Genomic DNA, 16,871 nt, shown 5'->3' with positions numbered 1-16,871 from the left:
GCCCTGTCAAGAGCTTATTTTAAGAGGCAGTACAGCAATAAGGGGGGGGGGGCGGTGGGAGCGGTGGCGCATCGGTTAGAGCACTGTGCTGTATGAACGGGAGCGACTCGAGGAGTCCCAGACGCGGCTGACATCAGTGGGTGGCGAGTGAAATTTAAAAAAAAGAAAAAACTGTCTTGGTGTCTTCCCGACTTGAAGCAATCTGTACCGACCAGCGTGGTGAAGTATGGTCAAAAGCACTCCCCCCGCCCCCACGACCGACATGGGATCGGGAGGCTTTTTAATCCAGCGCGAGGTGGCTGCGAAATTATCTTAGCGGATTCATGAAAGTGAGCCCTCGTCCAAATCGCCTCTCCTCTGGGGCGCGGCAGTTCTTCCCCCGACATTCGATTGGCGCTTTCCAGGGTAAATAAATGACTGAATTTTTTTTTTAAGTGCAAAATGCACTTGGAAAAGGTTTAAATATCTTGCATAACGACTGATATCAACAAAAGGAAATCAAGACCAAATATTTTCCGGCAACATTTCAGGCACAAAATCTGGCACCGGCTTTGACTTTCTGAGTTTAATCAGTCGAGGTGTGGTCTATTAAAACAAACGCTGTTGGACAAGCCATGTGTTTAGATTAGTCGCTACTCCACACTTTTTGCCCCACAATGCACGCGAACATGGATGGAAGGCGTGTCAATAATTCCCTTCATTGTCGCCAGAAAAGCCTCACCGAGTCTCAAGAATGTATTTTTCAGGAGGCATCTGCTCCCCGTGGCCCAATTCCATTAATGAGTTGCACGTGGGTGGAAACCAGAGGACGGGGAAAAAAAGCCACCCGCGCGCACGAGATGATGTCACTCAAAGCCGCGCACAGATAGATTCAATGATCCGTTGCCTCTCGTGACCACCTTGCAGCCCATGCACGATGGTGTGTATGGTATTCCCAACGAGTCTCCCATCCACATGCTTAACCCATCTGTTTCGCTCCTGAGATTGTCTGGCGCGCATTGAGCGCGATTTGAGTTGTACGACTTCTCACTTTTCAGAGTTAACAACAACACAAATCAAGCCCCCTCGTCGTGCCGCCTCCCACCTCACTTGTCTCTCCCTCTCTGTTCTCTGATGCACAGTTGCCCCCACTCTTCCTCCCGACTCTCCCCTTGTCTCCTCCCCTAGTCTCCCCCCCCCTCTCTATTCCACACCCCCACCCACCCTCCAACACACACACACACACGCGAGCGTCATCACCATCATCACAGAGGGGAAGGGAGGAGGGGCGTAGGAGCTATTCGCGAGCGACCCTGAAGATCCGTGGAGCAAATCCGAGCGCCCGCGTCTGGCAAAGGACGCGCGCCTGTGACCGCCGCCGCCGCCGCTGCCACCACTCATCACAAACCTCCTCGAACGCCCCGGAGTACTGCGCATTGTTACAGTCGAGCGCGACTCAACCGATTTCCCGAAGAGAGGCTCTGACTTTTGTTTTTTTTGTTAATGAGTAAATAAATGCGGCGATAACCAGCCGCGTGCGCAAACTGAAGTCAGATTTCTCGTCCGTTCTTTAATTTGCGCCGCGAGTTATCTGCGTGTCACGCGAGCCACTGCTTCGTTCTTAGGCGTGTTTGCACTTATCTGTGTATAGTGTTTATTGGGTTGAGGCGTTTGTATTTGTTGTTTATGAAGGTAGGTGCATGCGACACGCACCGTGGGAAGTGCCCGCTAAATCTAATGCGGCTCTGACCCGGCTACCTGCTTGCAATCTTACATGACGTGAGTGAGACTGCGCGCTACGATTATGATGATGATGATGATGAAGGTGATACCTCGTCTCGGAGGTGTGGCGTTGTCATCTTCTACGCTGTCTCTTCTCGCTATCACGATGGTGACTTTACTTGCGCTTGGAGCAACACAGCCGAACACACAGCCCCGGAGGTCCCAACAGCATCATCATCAACACCAGCAACTGCAACAACAGCAACAGCAGCAACAGCAACTGCAGCAGCAGCGGACTCCTGTTCGGACCCCTCTTGTGGCGCAAAGACTTGGCCACCAATCAGCAGCATCAGCAGCAGGGGCATCTGCGGTGATGGTGGCACCCGTGCAAACGAGACTACGCGGTCAAGGGACTCGCTTTGGGCATCAGGGAGACGCTCACGGCGCCGCCACCACCACCACCACGAGTTCGGCTGGAGGCGTCGACGGCTATCAAGCCGGGAGGACGAGGACGCGAGCTGTCGAAGGTGGCGCTGCCGGTGGCCACGGGAAAGGAGCGGGAGGAGGAGGAGGAGGGGTGGTGGCCACCGGGCTCGGTGCGAACCCGCGATCAGGCGTGCCCGGCCCCGCCCGTACCCAGGCCAACTCAGCCACAGTGCTCACAGGGTAACTCATTACAACCCCACTGCCACCCCCTTCCCCACACGAACATTCTCCGTATTATAAGACGCGGCCGGAAAGTAAGACGCACCCCAAAAAACTTGTACCTGGTGTCAATAACGTTGTGCAAATATGGTCGTACGCACGCGCGCGCGCGCACGCACACACGCGCGAGCGCACCGGATTATAAGACGCACTCGAAACTTGCTTTAAATGGCGTGGAGGTAGAAGGCGGAGGGGGGAGTTGCGTCTTATAATCCGGAAAACGGTAATTAAAATATATTCATGTTTATTTTGTACACCACTTTGTCGGTCAACCCCTGCATTAAAGCCCCCCCCTCCCATCCCTCCTCCACTCCGTGGATATTTTTTGACCATACTTCACCACGCAGGTCGATGCGGGTTCATCAAGTTGGGCAGGAACAGCTCGATCGATTGATTATCATTCGCCACTGACGTTAGCCGTGCCAGGCCTCGTGAAACGGCACTCAGATAGCCGGGTTCATAGCGCGTTGCGCTCAGCCACGCCTGCGTAGCTTCGCCCCCGTTGACACTTCATATCGCGTGCGGGAAAGCCTTAGCGAGTCCGAAGACTTGTTTCTAAGGAGAGTCCCGCCCTGGGATAGTTGGTCAGTGCAAAATAATGAGCGATTTAATTTCCTTCGGGAGGAAAACAAACCCACCATCCGTAAGAGGTGGTGGGGGGGAGGGGTAACACTGAAAGCTCCGCACAGATGGAATGAGGAATCCACTCGCTGTTATTGCTCGAAATCTAATGTTGCCTGTTCCTGCAGCGTAAGAACAGGTAACATTAGATGTTTCCCACACAGCTCCATTGGGGGATAGAGCTATAAGAAACATTATACTCTAGAGTGGAGCGACGCTGCAGTGGTTGGCGTACTGCGCTATGAACCCGGATACACGCGTTCCATTCCCGACCACCACGGCTAACATCAGTGGCGCGTGATTCCTGAACCAGTCCCGAGCGCCCCTTGCCCCTTCGCCGACCCGCACTAACCAACGTGGTGAAGTATGGTCAAAACGACCCGTATGAGAACGACGCCGTAGGGAGGGAGGCCTTATACTAAAGAATGACTTTGTGAATGTACGCGCCACAATTAGTAAAACATGATTATGCAATGTGATCCACTTATAGATACCTAACGGACGTAAGTATTTTTTTAAAAACTATGTTTTATATGAAAGGCTCTGCACGTCTTTCGCAAATCTCACTGTGCCTAATTACCTATGTTAACACTTTCCGCTGCACGATACGAGGCCGTCGCTTGATGCACACCCGTTCAACCACCTGCGAAGAAGAGAGAGAGCATCACCGTGAATCAATGGGGCGTCGACAAATGGATCACCCTGCGTAATAGTCAAGGCAAAGGTGCAGGCCTGTTAAAAGGAGCAATTGGCTTTCTCTTCCAAGCTCGGCCAGACCTCTCGGACGACGTGGGATGATTCACACTTTACCCCCGCCACACGCGACCTGTGTGCTCATATTCATATTTGCCGGGATTACAGAGGAAGGGGTGGGGTAGGCGAGGAGTTGGTGGGGATTTAGGAAACTTGCAACCATTGTTTAGACTGCCGAGGCGGGAGATAGAAAGAATCGGCAACCTCTGCATTGCATTCGCACCACGGCAGCATCCTATCTCAGAATCAGGATATTTCTCTAGACCGGAGGAATCCGATGAGCTAGGACGCTCTTTCACAGATGTCTATTCGGGGTGGATCAGAACGTTACAACAACAATTAATAAACAAAAAAACGATAGGAGTGCAAAGTATAAAAAGTTAACAAATCACTTAACAAATATACAAACTACGTGGTTTTTTGTTATCTTACTAGCTAAAAACCCACTGAGCGATTTAGCTTATTTTTCAGAAGCGACCTGACCACCAATGATTGCTCAACGAAGTGGCTTATCACGTGGAAATGTACAGCAGCCGAATACTCAAAACGCGTGGTCACGATTGCCCACAGAGGCCATTACCGATGTACTCTATTGGCAATCAGCACGGCCCAGATGAACGTGAGAATGAGCGGGCGAATGCGTTCCCCAGTCCGTACTTGTGGTCTTGCCCTTGGACGTGTTGGGCAATCCAGAATGTGTTGTGACCATATCGCGTGCCGCGGTTTCTGCAGACTCAATGTCTGCGGTGGTCAATGCTGCCCGGGTTGGAAGCTGAGTCCCGGACTTCAAAAATGCACCAAACGTGAGTACAACGCGAGCCAAGCCTGTGTGGCTGGGTCACTGCCGTCGCGCTTGATCAGTGCTCGAAGCCACCGATCCACTCCAATACACGTATAAAGACAAAGATCCCACCCCCCCCCCCCCCCCCGTATAGCCTCAACAGACTGTAGGGGAAAGTGCTGTTAGCGAGCAGCTATGAAGGCACACGAGGGGGTTGGTGGCCAGCACCACCCCCGGCACTAATTTGAGGCTGAGTCGACCTAGGGGAGGCCCAGGACCAGTTCAGATAATCGTCACTGGGTGTTGGCCGTGAGTAGGAAATCGAACTCGGATCGCCGGGTTCGTAGCGCAGCGGCGCTGATCGCTCCACTACCCCTCCCCACACACACACACGAATACAAAGACAAAGATCCCCCATATAGCCTTAACAGACTGTAGGGGCAAGTGCTGTTAGCGAGCACTTATGAAGGCCGGAACGGTACACGAGGGGGTGGGTGGCCAGCACCACGCCCGACCGCCTTTGTCTCCCTAGTGACAATGTTTACACACCGTACCAGGTACTCATGTGAGGCTGAGTCGACCTAGGGGAGGCCCGGGACCGGTTCAGATAATCGTCACTGGTGTTGGCCGTGAGCGGGAATCGAACCCGGGTCGCCAGGTTCATAGCGCGCTGCGCTATGAACCTGGCACTACACTACACTATCGCTCCCCCGAATACACACACATACATACACACATACACACACCCCACACACCTAACCCCCCCCCCCCCCCCCCCCCCAGTCGACAGTCCCCTTTCAAGGTCTCTCCCCGCAAACAGAATGCCCCTTTCTCCCCCTCCCCACTATCTGAGTAGTTTTTTGTTGTTTTAATGCTGATGAGCTCGGCAATCTGTAATAGACAAATGCATGCAATGCACGGGCACACAGAGAGCTGTGTTATTGGGGTTACACACAAACAGTAGCAATCATCGCCCCCCTACTGGCATCAAATTGCCCGCGCGCAGGCCAGGTGCCGAGTCACCTTGTGCAGCACAGGGACAGCTGCCACTGGGGGGAGTGGGGGGGGGTGCCCTTCAAATATCTTGAGATGAGCTGTGATGTACAGCCCTCCGCGGCGCTCTCAGTGCCATTCACTCCCTTTCTGTCCGTGCCGTCCAGCGCTGCCACACCACACCGCGCCTCACCATCGCCTCGTTGCACCCAACACGTGGGCACATTGCAGACTTGACAACTGCCGTCTCCCCTCTGCTGTGGGTGAAACATCTCGCGTGTCAAACAGCGGCTTGGCTGCGGCCCCATCGCGTCGTGATGAGCGAGACGAGTCCCACTCTGTGCGAAGTCGACAGCGGACGTTACATGGCACGGCTGCCCCTCCCCCCAACTGCCCCCGCCATGGGACTGTGGAATTTCCACCAAAAGCTCGCGACACTCAATGGAGATGGGCGTTACTCGCATTGGCCTCTTCGAGCGAGGAGAATGGGTTGTTTAACGTGGTGTGGGGTTTTCTTTGGCACTGGATGTCTAATAAACTGTTAGAGTGTTAAATGGCCGAGATGTGTGCCAAAGCTGCTTCAGTAGCTGTGATGTACGTGTACAATGTAAATCGTGGAGGTTATTTGGCCATACTTCAACCACACTGGCGAGTGTAGATTCACGAAAGCCGGCAGTATAGACGTTAGAGAGTAGTGCAGTCACGGAATGCGATTGTGCCGCCTGCTGACCGGGCAGTCCTTGCAACATTAGCCTACAACGTGTACATGTTGATTTAAAGCTTTCGTGACTGCAGGGATTCATATTCTTGGTTCTTTCGGCAAAGTCACGTAGAAGAGAAACAATAAAATAATAAAAATATAAAAACAATAAAATTCTAACGTTAAAAAAACCCGCCACTTTTTTCAAATGTTCTTGCTGTGGTTTTCACACCTGATGATGATTGCTTGTGTTGCAGTCGAAACGTCGTGAGACTTTTATTGTTGTATATTTTTATTATTTTATTGTTTCCCTTCTTACAGAAAGAACCAAGAATACATACAAAGTCTGTTTGTATAGCACTTGGATGTTCACTGGAAGTTCACCCATCCAAAAAATAAAGTTCGAATCCAGCGGTAGTGTTATCCAAGTAGTAGTCTTGAGCATCCAGGCCCGAATCCCCAGCTCAGCTCCAGAGCTCTGACATGATCGGGCGCATTCCGAGTAATTTGGTCATATGCACATTTGTGGTATTCTAAAAAAAAAACAACAGCCATGTGGGAGCCTATTAACGAGTGATCCTAGCTATGCCATGTGTTGTGTTTATACATCTGGCACTGTGGATAGGGGTGGGGTGGTGGGGGGGGGGGATTGTGAGTGCAGTATGCGCCCAGGCCAGATTCATCGACTTGCAGATTCCAATTCCCCCAATTATCTCATTACGAATAATGCACGCGCAGAGCCCGCTTTGCCATTCTACTGCTGGATGAGGGTTCGCTGCACGCCGCGCGGGCCACGGTGGCGAGTTATTTTCCCGTTAACCTCCGCTGTCATAGACGTCTTCAAAGTCCACACATCGTGTCAGCGTGGCCACGTGGAATGCGCTGACCTCTGATGTAACACCGACCATTCGCGCGCTCCCACTTTGACGACTAAAGCCCACGCGATTTCCAAAATAACGTGAACGACGCAGACAGAGAGAGAGAGAGAGTTTCGCCGAAGCGAGACAATGTCACAGCAGTGCTCTGTTTCTCTCTCTTTGTCTCTGTCCCAGGTAACCTGCCAATTTGAGCCTTGTGCAATGATGTACTGTGCCGTGAGTGTACATACGGACAGCCGCATACTACACGCGTGGTCAACAGAGGGCATGTGAACTCACTTTAGAAGCATTTCCACTGATTTAATTCCCCGTGCACATGGGACGGGTCGCTTTAGAAAGCCGCGCTTGTTTGTAATTGTCAGGGTTGCCACCTGTCCTGGCTTTCCCAGGATTGTTATCTTGTTCTGTTGGAAGCTGTCCTCGGAAATTTGGAAAGCTTGGAACATTAACAGTAGCGGTCTTTGTCAGTACCGGTGTAATAATGCCCCCTGCCCCCCCACCACCCAAGACGATGCATTCGGCCCGGTGGTCCAGCAGCAGAAAGAGTGGACTCGCAATCATGAGATTGACATTTGAATCCTGGTTGGCGTTGACTTAACCCACCATCCATTCTTGGTCGATAAAATACCTACAAATCTGTTGCGAAGTAAATCGTAGTTGTCCCATGGATAGACTCAACCAAGCGCCGTGGGAATGTGGAATTTCTACCACTGGCTCAGGGCTGTAAGCTGGGAGATGAGCACTACTTCAATACTCTTTGATTTTGGATTCACTTTGACAAGACAGTGGATTTACGATTAGCTCCCAGCTCCTCTGAATTGTTGAGATTTGCTTCGCCTTCTTCCCGTGATATGTCCCGGTTTATTTCTATTTGGGAAGCCCTCTCGCAGGGATATCTCTCTCTCTCGTGGATTATAGGACGGACTTTGGTCTCTCCCTTGCGTTGCTTCGCTCCTGATATTCCTCCGTTCATCCCGTCGCGTCTTTTTTCTGCTCGTCACTCTTCTCCCTGTCTCTTCTTTATCCACTCATTCCTTCGATCTTTTTGTCCATGTCTCTTTCTATCCCCGCTCGCTCGCTCGCTCTCTGTCTCTCTCTCTCTCTCTGGCTCCCCACATTACATCTGACGATTGTCGCTATGATTACGTTCATAAGGCGCCGGTCATTTGGAAGACGCACACTTGCGGTTCCTTGTTTATTTCTCTCTCGTTCTACACGGCTGCTGGAAATATAAATACGAAACTCAACCCATAAATGTTGTACCAATGACGAAATGTGCAGTGGACACCTACGGGCCATCTGCCCGTGGATCGCGATGATTACGATGATGCCATCCCTAAATACAAGTTTGAGTCTGTGTGAGAAAGTAGGTGACTAATCATCACTGCCCCCCCCCCCCACCTTGCACCCCCCCCCCCCCACCACTGCACCCAGCCATCTGCACCCCTGCCTGCCAGAACGAGGGCATGTGCCTGCGACCACAGCTATGCCTCTGCAAGCCGGGCTTCGCCGGACAGGCGTGCGAGGTGGTGAGGGCTCCCGCGCAGTTGCAGCCGCACGGCGCCGTCAAGAAGCCGGCAGCCTCCCTGCTGCAGCCCGGCGATGGCCAGCAGCAGCAGCAGCAGAGGCAGCAGCCGGAGCCAAACGGTGATGGTGGTGGCGTCCCAAGCGGCGTGGCTTCACTGAACCGGAACCCAAACCGCAGCCACGCAACGGCCGGGAGGCCACCGTGAGTGTCTGGGTCATTCTTATTCCTATTGTTGCCGTGATTAACGTTATTTAGTCATAATTTTTGGTTGGAAATGGAGTGTAAAAAAAAAACACGACGATTTTACCCGCCCCCGTGTCACTGGCTCCGTATCACAGCCTCTTGGAAATGAATTGAGGTTGGGCAGTGTGCACGGGGGGGGTGCGAGCGAGACGCACAGGTAGTGCATGGGCCATCCAGCCCGCTCCGCTAACCCATAACACCTGGTGCTCAGCCCACGGGCAACGAACATGTGCACACACGCAAACACATGCCGGCTTTGCACAAACACAAAAAAATGTCTGCTCAACACGGCTTTAGATCTTTTTTTTTACCCTCTTCTGTTTTTTAAACCCACTTATGATGTTTAATCCATCGTATCGATCTTGCAAGACATTCCTAGGAGAATAAACTCACTGTTGTACACCTACTCGAATGACAACGTGCGTTGGAGACTCTGCTAACGTCTTCCCAAGACGTCAACCTTTGGGCTCTCAGAGCCGTGACCTTAGGGAGGCTCGTTTATCAAATTGCACCATGGAGGTCACGGTGAAGGTCACCATGGAGAGGGATCCAGGAGGGAGACAGTAGTGGCCGTGTTAGTCGCGCTCTGCCACCTTGCAGTGGAACCAGCTGGCACGGTACCCAACATATTGTACGGGTAACGTACTGATTAATTTCTTACGCAGGTCAAAGGTTATAGGTGTCACATGGCCCATTATTAAAACCACAGGTTCCCTGGTTCCTTGCGGTTAGAATCACCCCCATGCTCGTCTCTGTGCAAGAGAAATTACTCAAGTGAATGGCTGTGACCGACAGACCGACAGAGTATATTTTATACAAATCAGGGGATCTAGCCAAAGATGACAGGATAGGGAGGTGGGGGGAGTTTGGTTATCTTCAGAGAAGTAGGGGTGATAGGTCGAAGCGTACGCGGCGGAAAGGGAAAGGCGTCGGCAGTTTGGTAAAGGTGAGAATGAGGACACTAGAAAAAAGCGGGGGGGGGGGGGGGTGGGGACAGGTCTTTGGTTCAACAAAGTCGAGTCATTGTTGCCTTCCGGCGAGAGCTTACGAGTCCCCGTAGAGTCGGGGCACAAGCCCTCTCCGTATATTGGGGGGGGCTCCCAGAGGCGCGTGGCAGCGGCCAACATCGATGACTGGTGGCACAGTCCTGGTGATGAGTGCCGACGACGTCGAAACAGGCCGCACGGCTGCGCGCGTGTCTTTGTTTCACTGCTGCCCGTCGCTGGGACGGCCCACGTCGACACAACGGCCACGCTGTTCAGTTCCTTTTGAGCTGGTGGTCTGGATAAGGCTGAGGGCATTAATACATATTTGTGTGTTGTTGATGCACCGAGTGAGTCATCGGTAGAGGGAGACGAGCCAGGACCCGAGCCAGAAGTCGCTGTGACCCCGGGGACTTGGGTTATGTGTTACTCTTATTATTCCTACTGCTACTTTGCGTGTTTGCCCAGGAATACCTCACAGAGTCTCAAGACTCTTTTTTTCGGAAGGGTCCTGCCAAGGTTTTGCAGTCAGGGAAAGCAGTGTTATCGCCGCGTGTGATCCCAATCGAGTGATTTGCGGGGTGGCTTTTAGCGTCGGGATGTGCTATCATCTTTTTTTATTCGCAATGGGAGGAAACCGGAGAATCCATGCAGAACAGGGGGAGATCATACAAACTCCACACCGAGAGGCACCCGATTTGGGAATCGTAGACGAGGCCCTTGCTGCTCCGAGTTCAAGTTCGTTTGTTAAATCGGCTGAGGACTCAAGAGGCCGGGCTGAGTGTCAGTCTGCGAAAGTAAAATTCGGTCATCGAAATTACAAAAGCAGTTCATACAATGAGATAAAGTACAGTGCAGCAAGTGGAAATCACAACAAAAACAACTGTGTCACGTGATGAGTCAAACATATTTCATAAATACGTATGAAATAAAAGTGAAATATTAAATTCCCCGTAGCACAAATCGGATCGGGGCAGGTACTTTATAGATTGATCATAGTACAAATTACAAAATTAGGGTTACGGAAACATTGGATATTGAGCAGCTATAGGGTGATTCATATGTAACCAGACAAGGCTTCGTGTCAATTGCTATTGAATTTGTCATTAGATGGGAGGCAGATGAACCGACATTTTTTTTGGAAGCGATGGCTTCATCGTTCGCACGGTGGCCGTGGGCAGCAGCAGCAGCAGCAGCGGGCAGCAGGGCAATCCACCCACATTCATCCTCGCTCGAGTGCGAACACGTGACCAGCCACGGGTGCTGCCCGCACCGTTGCGGGGACCATTGGCGCAGCAGTTAGCGCTCACGGCCACCAACCCCTTGGTCGACTCAGCCTTTAAATACGTAACTCGGTGTGGCGTGTTAACATCATCGCTGGCGAGACAAAGTGGCCGGGGGTGGTGTTAGCCTGGCCCTCGTGTGCCGTGCCCGCCTTCATAGGTGGACGCTGACAGCACGTGCTCTCAATCAGTTAAAGGCGCGGCCGCGTGTGTGTCTGTGTGGGTGCTTTCGCGAAAGGGAGAATGATTTGCGAGTGTGTGAGGGTTTGTGTGTCAGTGAGCGTATTTGTATGTATTCGTGTCGCTCTCTACTGTGCAGAGCCTTAGTGTAGTAGTTAGCGCGCTGCGCTACGAACCTCGGATCACGGTTTTAACATCGGTGACGAATTTCTGAGCCGGTGCTGCACCTCCTCTAGGTCGACTCAGCCTTAAAATGAGTACCTCGATGCGGTGTGTAAACATTAGGCGACTCGCGCGTGGTTGCTGGCCATCCACCCCGCTCCCTCGCGCGTCGTGTCGACCTTCATTGAAGCTCACGAACAGCACTTGTCCCAGCGGTCTCTTTAGAGGCTTTATGGGGATACTTTGTCATTGTTTGTGTTACAGTATTGTGAGCAAAGGCTGCCAACAGCTTTAGCTTTTCAGCAGCGCGTGTTTTACACCTCACCGGTGATTGATGTCGTAATTAACACACGTATGTGTGTGTATCTTGATGTGTGTGTGTGTGTATCTTGATGTGGGTGTGTGTGTGTTTGTACTGGGGGAGCGGTAGTGCAGTGGTTAGCGCGCTGCGCTACCAATCCAGCGGAGCCAAGTTTCATGCCCGCTCAATGAACAATTTCTGTTCAGCCTTACATGAGTATTTTGTGCTGTGTGTTTCGACATCAGCACTGGGGGAGACAACGTCGATCGGGCATGGTCCTAGCCACACTGCCCGTTTGTGCGCTGTGTCAACCTTCTTCGGTGCCCTCGACAGTACTTGTCCCTACAGCTTGTGTACGCCATACAGGGGATCTTTGTCTTCATATTCCTCGAGTAGTTTTGATGGTGCCTTTGGTGCAGTCTCATTGTAACCTCACGTAGAACTCATGCAATAATAGCTCTTACTTTGCGACTCGCAGATGGCAGTGAGGCGGTCGTTGCCCAGCTGTTAGTTATCTCGATTAAAGCGATTTTGCCTGCTCTCCAGGTCAAGTCACTCTCTCTCTCTCTCCTCTGTTGTCATCACATGGCGGCTCGCGATGAGACTGGATCAACTTTTTCCATTCCTCGGTCATGGTGATTGCTTCCCGTCGACGTACATTTTTCTTCGTTAACTTTCTCCTCCATTAGGCTGTCAGGCAGCCTCTTGTATGGACGGCCTCCCCCCACAGTAAACATGTCAACGTTGTATCAACGTTAGAATGTGGGTTGGAACCATTGCACCAACCTTGGCTTAGCGTTGGTTCGACGTTCCATGTTTACTGGTTCTATTTCTTGCTCCTGCCACATGGCAGTGCAAGATCATCATCATCAGCAGCATCCGTGATAAATCCACTGCCGATCCCTGGCTTAGATCTCCCGCGAAGCTTATAGGGCCACAACCATAGACCCAATCCACACACAAACCATAGCAGATGCTTGATGCGCAAATGGAAAATTGAAAACTCTCCGGCCAGAGTGCCGCTGTGGTCACCCAGAACACAACCGTGGAACATGGAACGACTCAATGCCCGATTCACAAATACGAAGGAGGCATCGTGACAGCGGTGATTCAACCCCTCCGCTGCTCCTGATGCAATTATCTCGCGCAACCAGCTGAGTGCACACGTATCGCTATTGCTCCGCATCAAAGGCCTCCAAACATTTTCTTCCGTTTATGAAGTCGCTCCTCTCCGGCACGTGACCTCCGACCTCTGGGAGCTCGTCTCGCCCTGCTGTCTTCCCCCCGCTTCCTTCTTGAGCCGTCTCCGCTCCGCGTGACCGCCGAGTCATCGCCTCGGCGACGTGAACTCCTCTCGAGGGCCCGCCTCTTGCTCGGATGAGGTAGCTTGTGCGATGCGGGCGTCTCGGCCACGCAGTTTGCCAAACGACGGCACGACCCGCTGCGGCGTTCCTCGCCAAAGCCTTCAGAGCTGGCGCCGTTGGGCTGAACCTCGGCCTCCCATTGGCTGTCGTACGACAGAGTCCACAACGCTTTCACCATTTCCTGCGCGCTTGTTGTGAAGCCAAGAAAAAAAAACAACATCTGAAATTGAAGCATGTTTCGCCAAATTGGAACCTTTTTTTCTTTTTTAACGGCCGCGAATTCACACTGCTGGCCTCACGTCGGGGGCTTGGGGCCTCACCACGTATTCATAAATATTCTGATTCTGATGTTTTCGGGAAAATCGGTCGCTTCGCGCGACACAGCCGTCGGTTGCGTGTGTGCGAGCGTGTGGACTCGAGGCCGTGGCGTTCAGGCGCTGCCGAGCGGCAGTCTTGCGGAATGAAGTAATCGTCGCTATTCGAGTGTCAAACCGCACAGCAGCTGTTCCTTGCGAGCTCCAGGGTTGTGACCAGAAGCTAGCGCCACCCCGGCGTCTAGTTTTTTTTTTCCTCCCTCCCTTCGTTCAAACAAAAACATTTTTTTGCATTTGGCTGAAAATGGTTTTCTCCAGCGGAACTTCCAATTGCCCCGCGTCGGGCCAATGGGACCGTTGACAGGCCATTAAAATCACACACCCGCACGTGCATACATACGCACGCGCGCAATCTGTCAACAATCAACAAAGGAGTTCGCAGCATTGAGGACGCTGGTAATTTCATGCAGATGGTGCGCGTCACGTGTCAAAGCAGCGATTATCCCCTCGTGGCGTCTATGGGCAAGTTCCACGATCGCAGACGCACGCTTCAGACACTTGACAGATCGTGGGGCAATCGTTAGGATAATCACGACGTCGTTTTATTATTGGACTGTGGTTCAGATATACCCCGCACCTCCGACTAACACGGTTGGCTGCGTATGGTGCGAAGGAAGTTTAACACACATATTTAAAAAAAGTGTTTCCATCTTTCTTGCCTCGAGAGAAAAATCTCATAAAATACCACAGGGGCTGACGTGCTCAAACCAATCACTTATTCCGTAAATAAACCATAGTTTATACAACTATAGACAATGACGATGATATGTATTAATCGGAAGACTTTTATTAGTTTGATGATGGCCTATGGACGAGACTTGTCATGGAATGGCAGCGACCGCAATGCATGGAGTGATGATGATGATGATGAAAACAACTAACGCGTAATTAGATTAATTAGATGGAGCGATTAAATCAACTTGCGCGCAGTACGCACCGCCACATTAATTATTGTATCGTTCGACCAATCAGGGAAGATAACGGCTTGGAGAGGGAGGCCTTAATCCAGCAGTTGGTAGACGATGACTGATGCGAATGATGATGTTGCCGAATGTGTAAAGCAGCCCATTGCACATGTGCTGTGATTCAGCAATCGTGATGCCCCGGTAGTTGGCTGTCGCCGCACGACTCATCTCTCTGCTCTGAACGAAGACGTTCGCCCCTAATGTTAGCGACTGCCTGTGCCTTGGCGGCATGCGTGCACGCATTTTGAACATCTTTCGCACCGTACGTAGCCAGCCGTGCCAATCGGAGCTGCTGCTGTACAGCTCACCGGCGTGGTGCTCAGGTCGGTCGTGACCGCACGCGCGTTGTTCGCCAACAATGTCCGACGTTTTCGCTCCCGGCGCGCGGAGCGAAACGTCGCGACGAACGGCAACACATGCGGGGTGCATGACCGCAGTCGCACCGAGCGAGCTGTGTCCACGCGCGCACGCTTAGCCTGGTCGCAGACACGTCGATGCCTACTGCGGGGGGCTTGCACAGCTTTATTTTCGCTGCCCCGGGGACACCTTTTGTGCAACGGGACGTTTAAGACGCCTTAAAGAGCGCATTCCTGGGTAAATGTGTTCAATAAATAAACTCGATTCGAGCGCGGTAAGTGCCGGCGTGCTCACCCTGGCTGTGCGGAGTTTTGTTTAGCCCCCGACGACCACTACGGTGGGTGGGGGGTGGGGGGGGGGAGGTCGGGGTGGGCGAAGTTTTTGTGCTCGATCTGGAACGGCGTTCGCCGAGTGCTTCTGGTAACAACACGTCCACGTGAAACACGCGCACCTTGTAAAACACATCCCCCCCCCCCCCCTGGGCTGTTGATCCCCAGATAGGGTGGCGGCAGCGACGGAGGCTGTGAGTGTCCTTATCGGCAGGCGGCCACAGGCTCCTCGGCAATTAGCTGAGCACCCACACTGAGCTCTCGCGAGCTTGACAGATGTTGCACTCTTCGAGGCGGTTAGATAATTGGGCCCGATTGACGCTCTCCAGAATCTCCGCCCGTAGCGGGGCGTCGCTCGCGGCGGCCGTCATTCACCCGCAGAAACGAGTCTGGGGCACATTGACAAACAAAGTTTGTTAACTTCGCTGTCTCCGATAACCGCAAAGTGCGCGCGCGCGGGCGGTGGGGTGGGGGTGTGCTGCTTGAGTGGACAACTTTGCCTGCAAGCCCAAATGCTTGAGCAAACGAGAAAGTGGCAGCCGATAAACTTGGTTCAGGATAACGAACGGCCGTTTTGAATGCTTTGCAGCAGTTGCAACCTTCACGTGATAAGATAGCAGGGCGATCCATTAAAAGATACCCCGTGAAACAAAAACTATGGGAATTAATGATGGAGAAAACTGCATTTTGTTTATTTCACAAGCTTCCTGACACATCTCCCACCAGTCTCGATGATAAGGGAATTAACCCTTTTATGTGGGGAGACAGATATGGGAAGGAGGCGTAATTGTCTGCTTATTAATGCTCGAAGCCAAATTTGTCCATTTATAGATATCCCACCAAATTGAGTGTGTAATTACAGAGAAATCAACACTGTATTTCAAAGCATCTAACTCCATGTACACGTCTCCCTCCAAACTTGATACACATGTTAACATTTTCAGCACTCTCCTCTGTAGAATACGGAGCCATCGCTATCGAAATATTCAATCGCCTGTTTAAAAGTAAATCAGGGTCATTAGAAAGTAATGGGGTATCGATAAATGGGCCACCCCAAAAGGAAAGACTCAATTGATTCCTCTTTTCTGCAATGTTTCACTGGTGGACCTTGATAATAATCCTAACATTGAAGTGGAAGTTTGGGGTGAGCAGTGACGCACAAGCAGACACACCGTGCAACAAGCTCTTACGATCTGAGTTTGATTCATTGCCACGGCTAATATCGATGGCAAGTCGCATCTAAGCCATTCACGGCCCTTCTCCTCTTCAACCTAACTCATACTATCATTGTGAGTTATAGTCAAAACAACCCCCATTAATGACCTTCACAGCAATTTTGTAGCCGTGTCAGTCTGTTAATTATTTGATTCGAACACCAAGGCAAGTGGTATTTTCCTTGATGCCGCATTTTTAAAACATTCCCACTGCCCTCACCCCATAAAAAAAAGTACGGTGCACTGAATCCACTGAATCCTAAACGTGATTGTTCGAGGGCAAAGCCTGCCAGCGGCTCGTTGTAACTTTTGCTATGTAATAATAATCAAGGTGCAAAGAAGGCTCCTTTGGGAGGGTGGGGGGATGGGGGGCGATCGCTTCACACGGCATTAAAATAACTGCGGAAAAAATTAAGCTGATGTTCGTGCGTGTATGTGTCTAGAAAAATAAACTAT

General features: G+C 51.7%; 1 protein-coding gene across 4 annotated transcripts in view; it reads left to right on the top strand.

The window, feature by feature from the left end:
• The first annotated feature begins 1,253 nt into the window (after positions 1-1,253).
• LOC116948380 (latent-transforming growth factor beta-binding protein 1-like) overlaps positions 1,254-16,871 on the top strand; it is a 106,780-nt gene continuing 91,162 nt past the window's right edge. For 3 of the 4 annotated variants that reach the window (XM_076071353.1, XM_032965000.2, XM_032964998.2), the window contains exons 1-3: positions 1,254-2,367; positions 4,513-4,583; positions 8,567-8,861. In XM_076071353.1, coding sequence (XP_075927468.1) covers positions 1,784-2,367; positions 4,513-4,583; positions 8,567-8,861 — 950 coding nt within the window. In that variant the 5' untranslated portion in view covers positions 1,254-1,783. The remainder of the gene's footprint in view (positions 2,368-4,512; positions 4,584-8,566; positions 8,862-16,871) is intronic. The other variant, XM_032964999.2, reaches the window with a different exon arrangement.

The sequence above is a fragment of the Petromyzon marinus genome, chromosome 33 (genome assembly GCF_048934315.1).
Source record: "Petromyzon marinus isolate PM22_M1 ecotype Great Lakes invasive population chromosome 33, UKy_Petmar_22M1.pri1.0, whole genome shotgun sequence".
Lineage (NCBI taxonomy): Eukaryota > Metazoa > Chordata > Hyperoartia > Petromyzontiformes > Petromyzontidae > Petromyzon > Petromyzon marinus.
The sequence above is the reverse complement of the archived record's forward strand: the minus strand, read 5'-3'. Positions and strand labels throughout refer to the sequence as shown.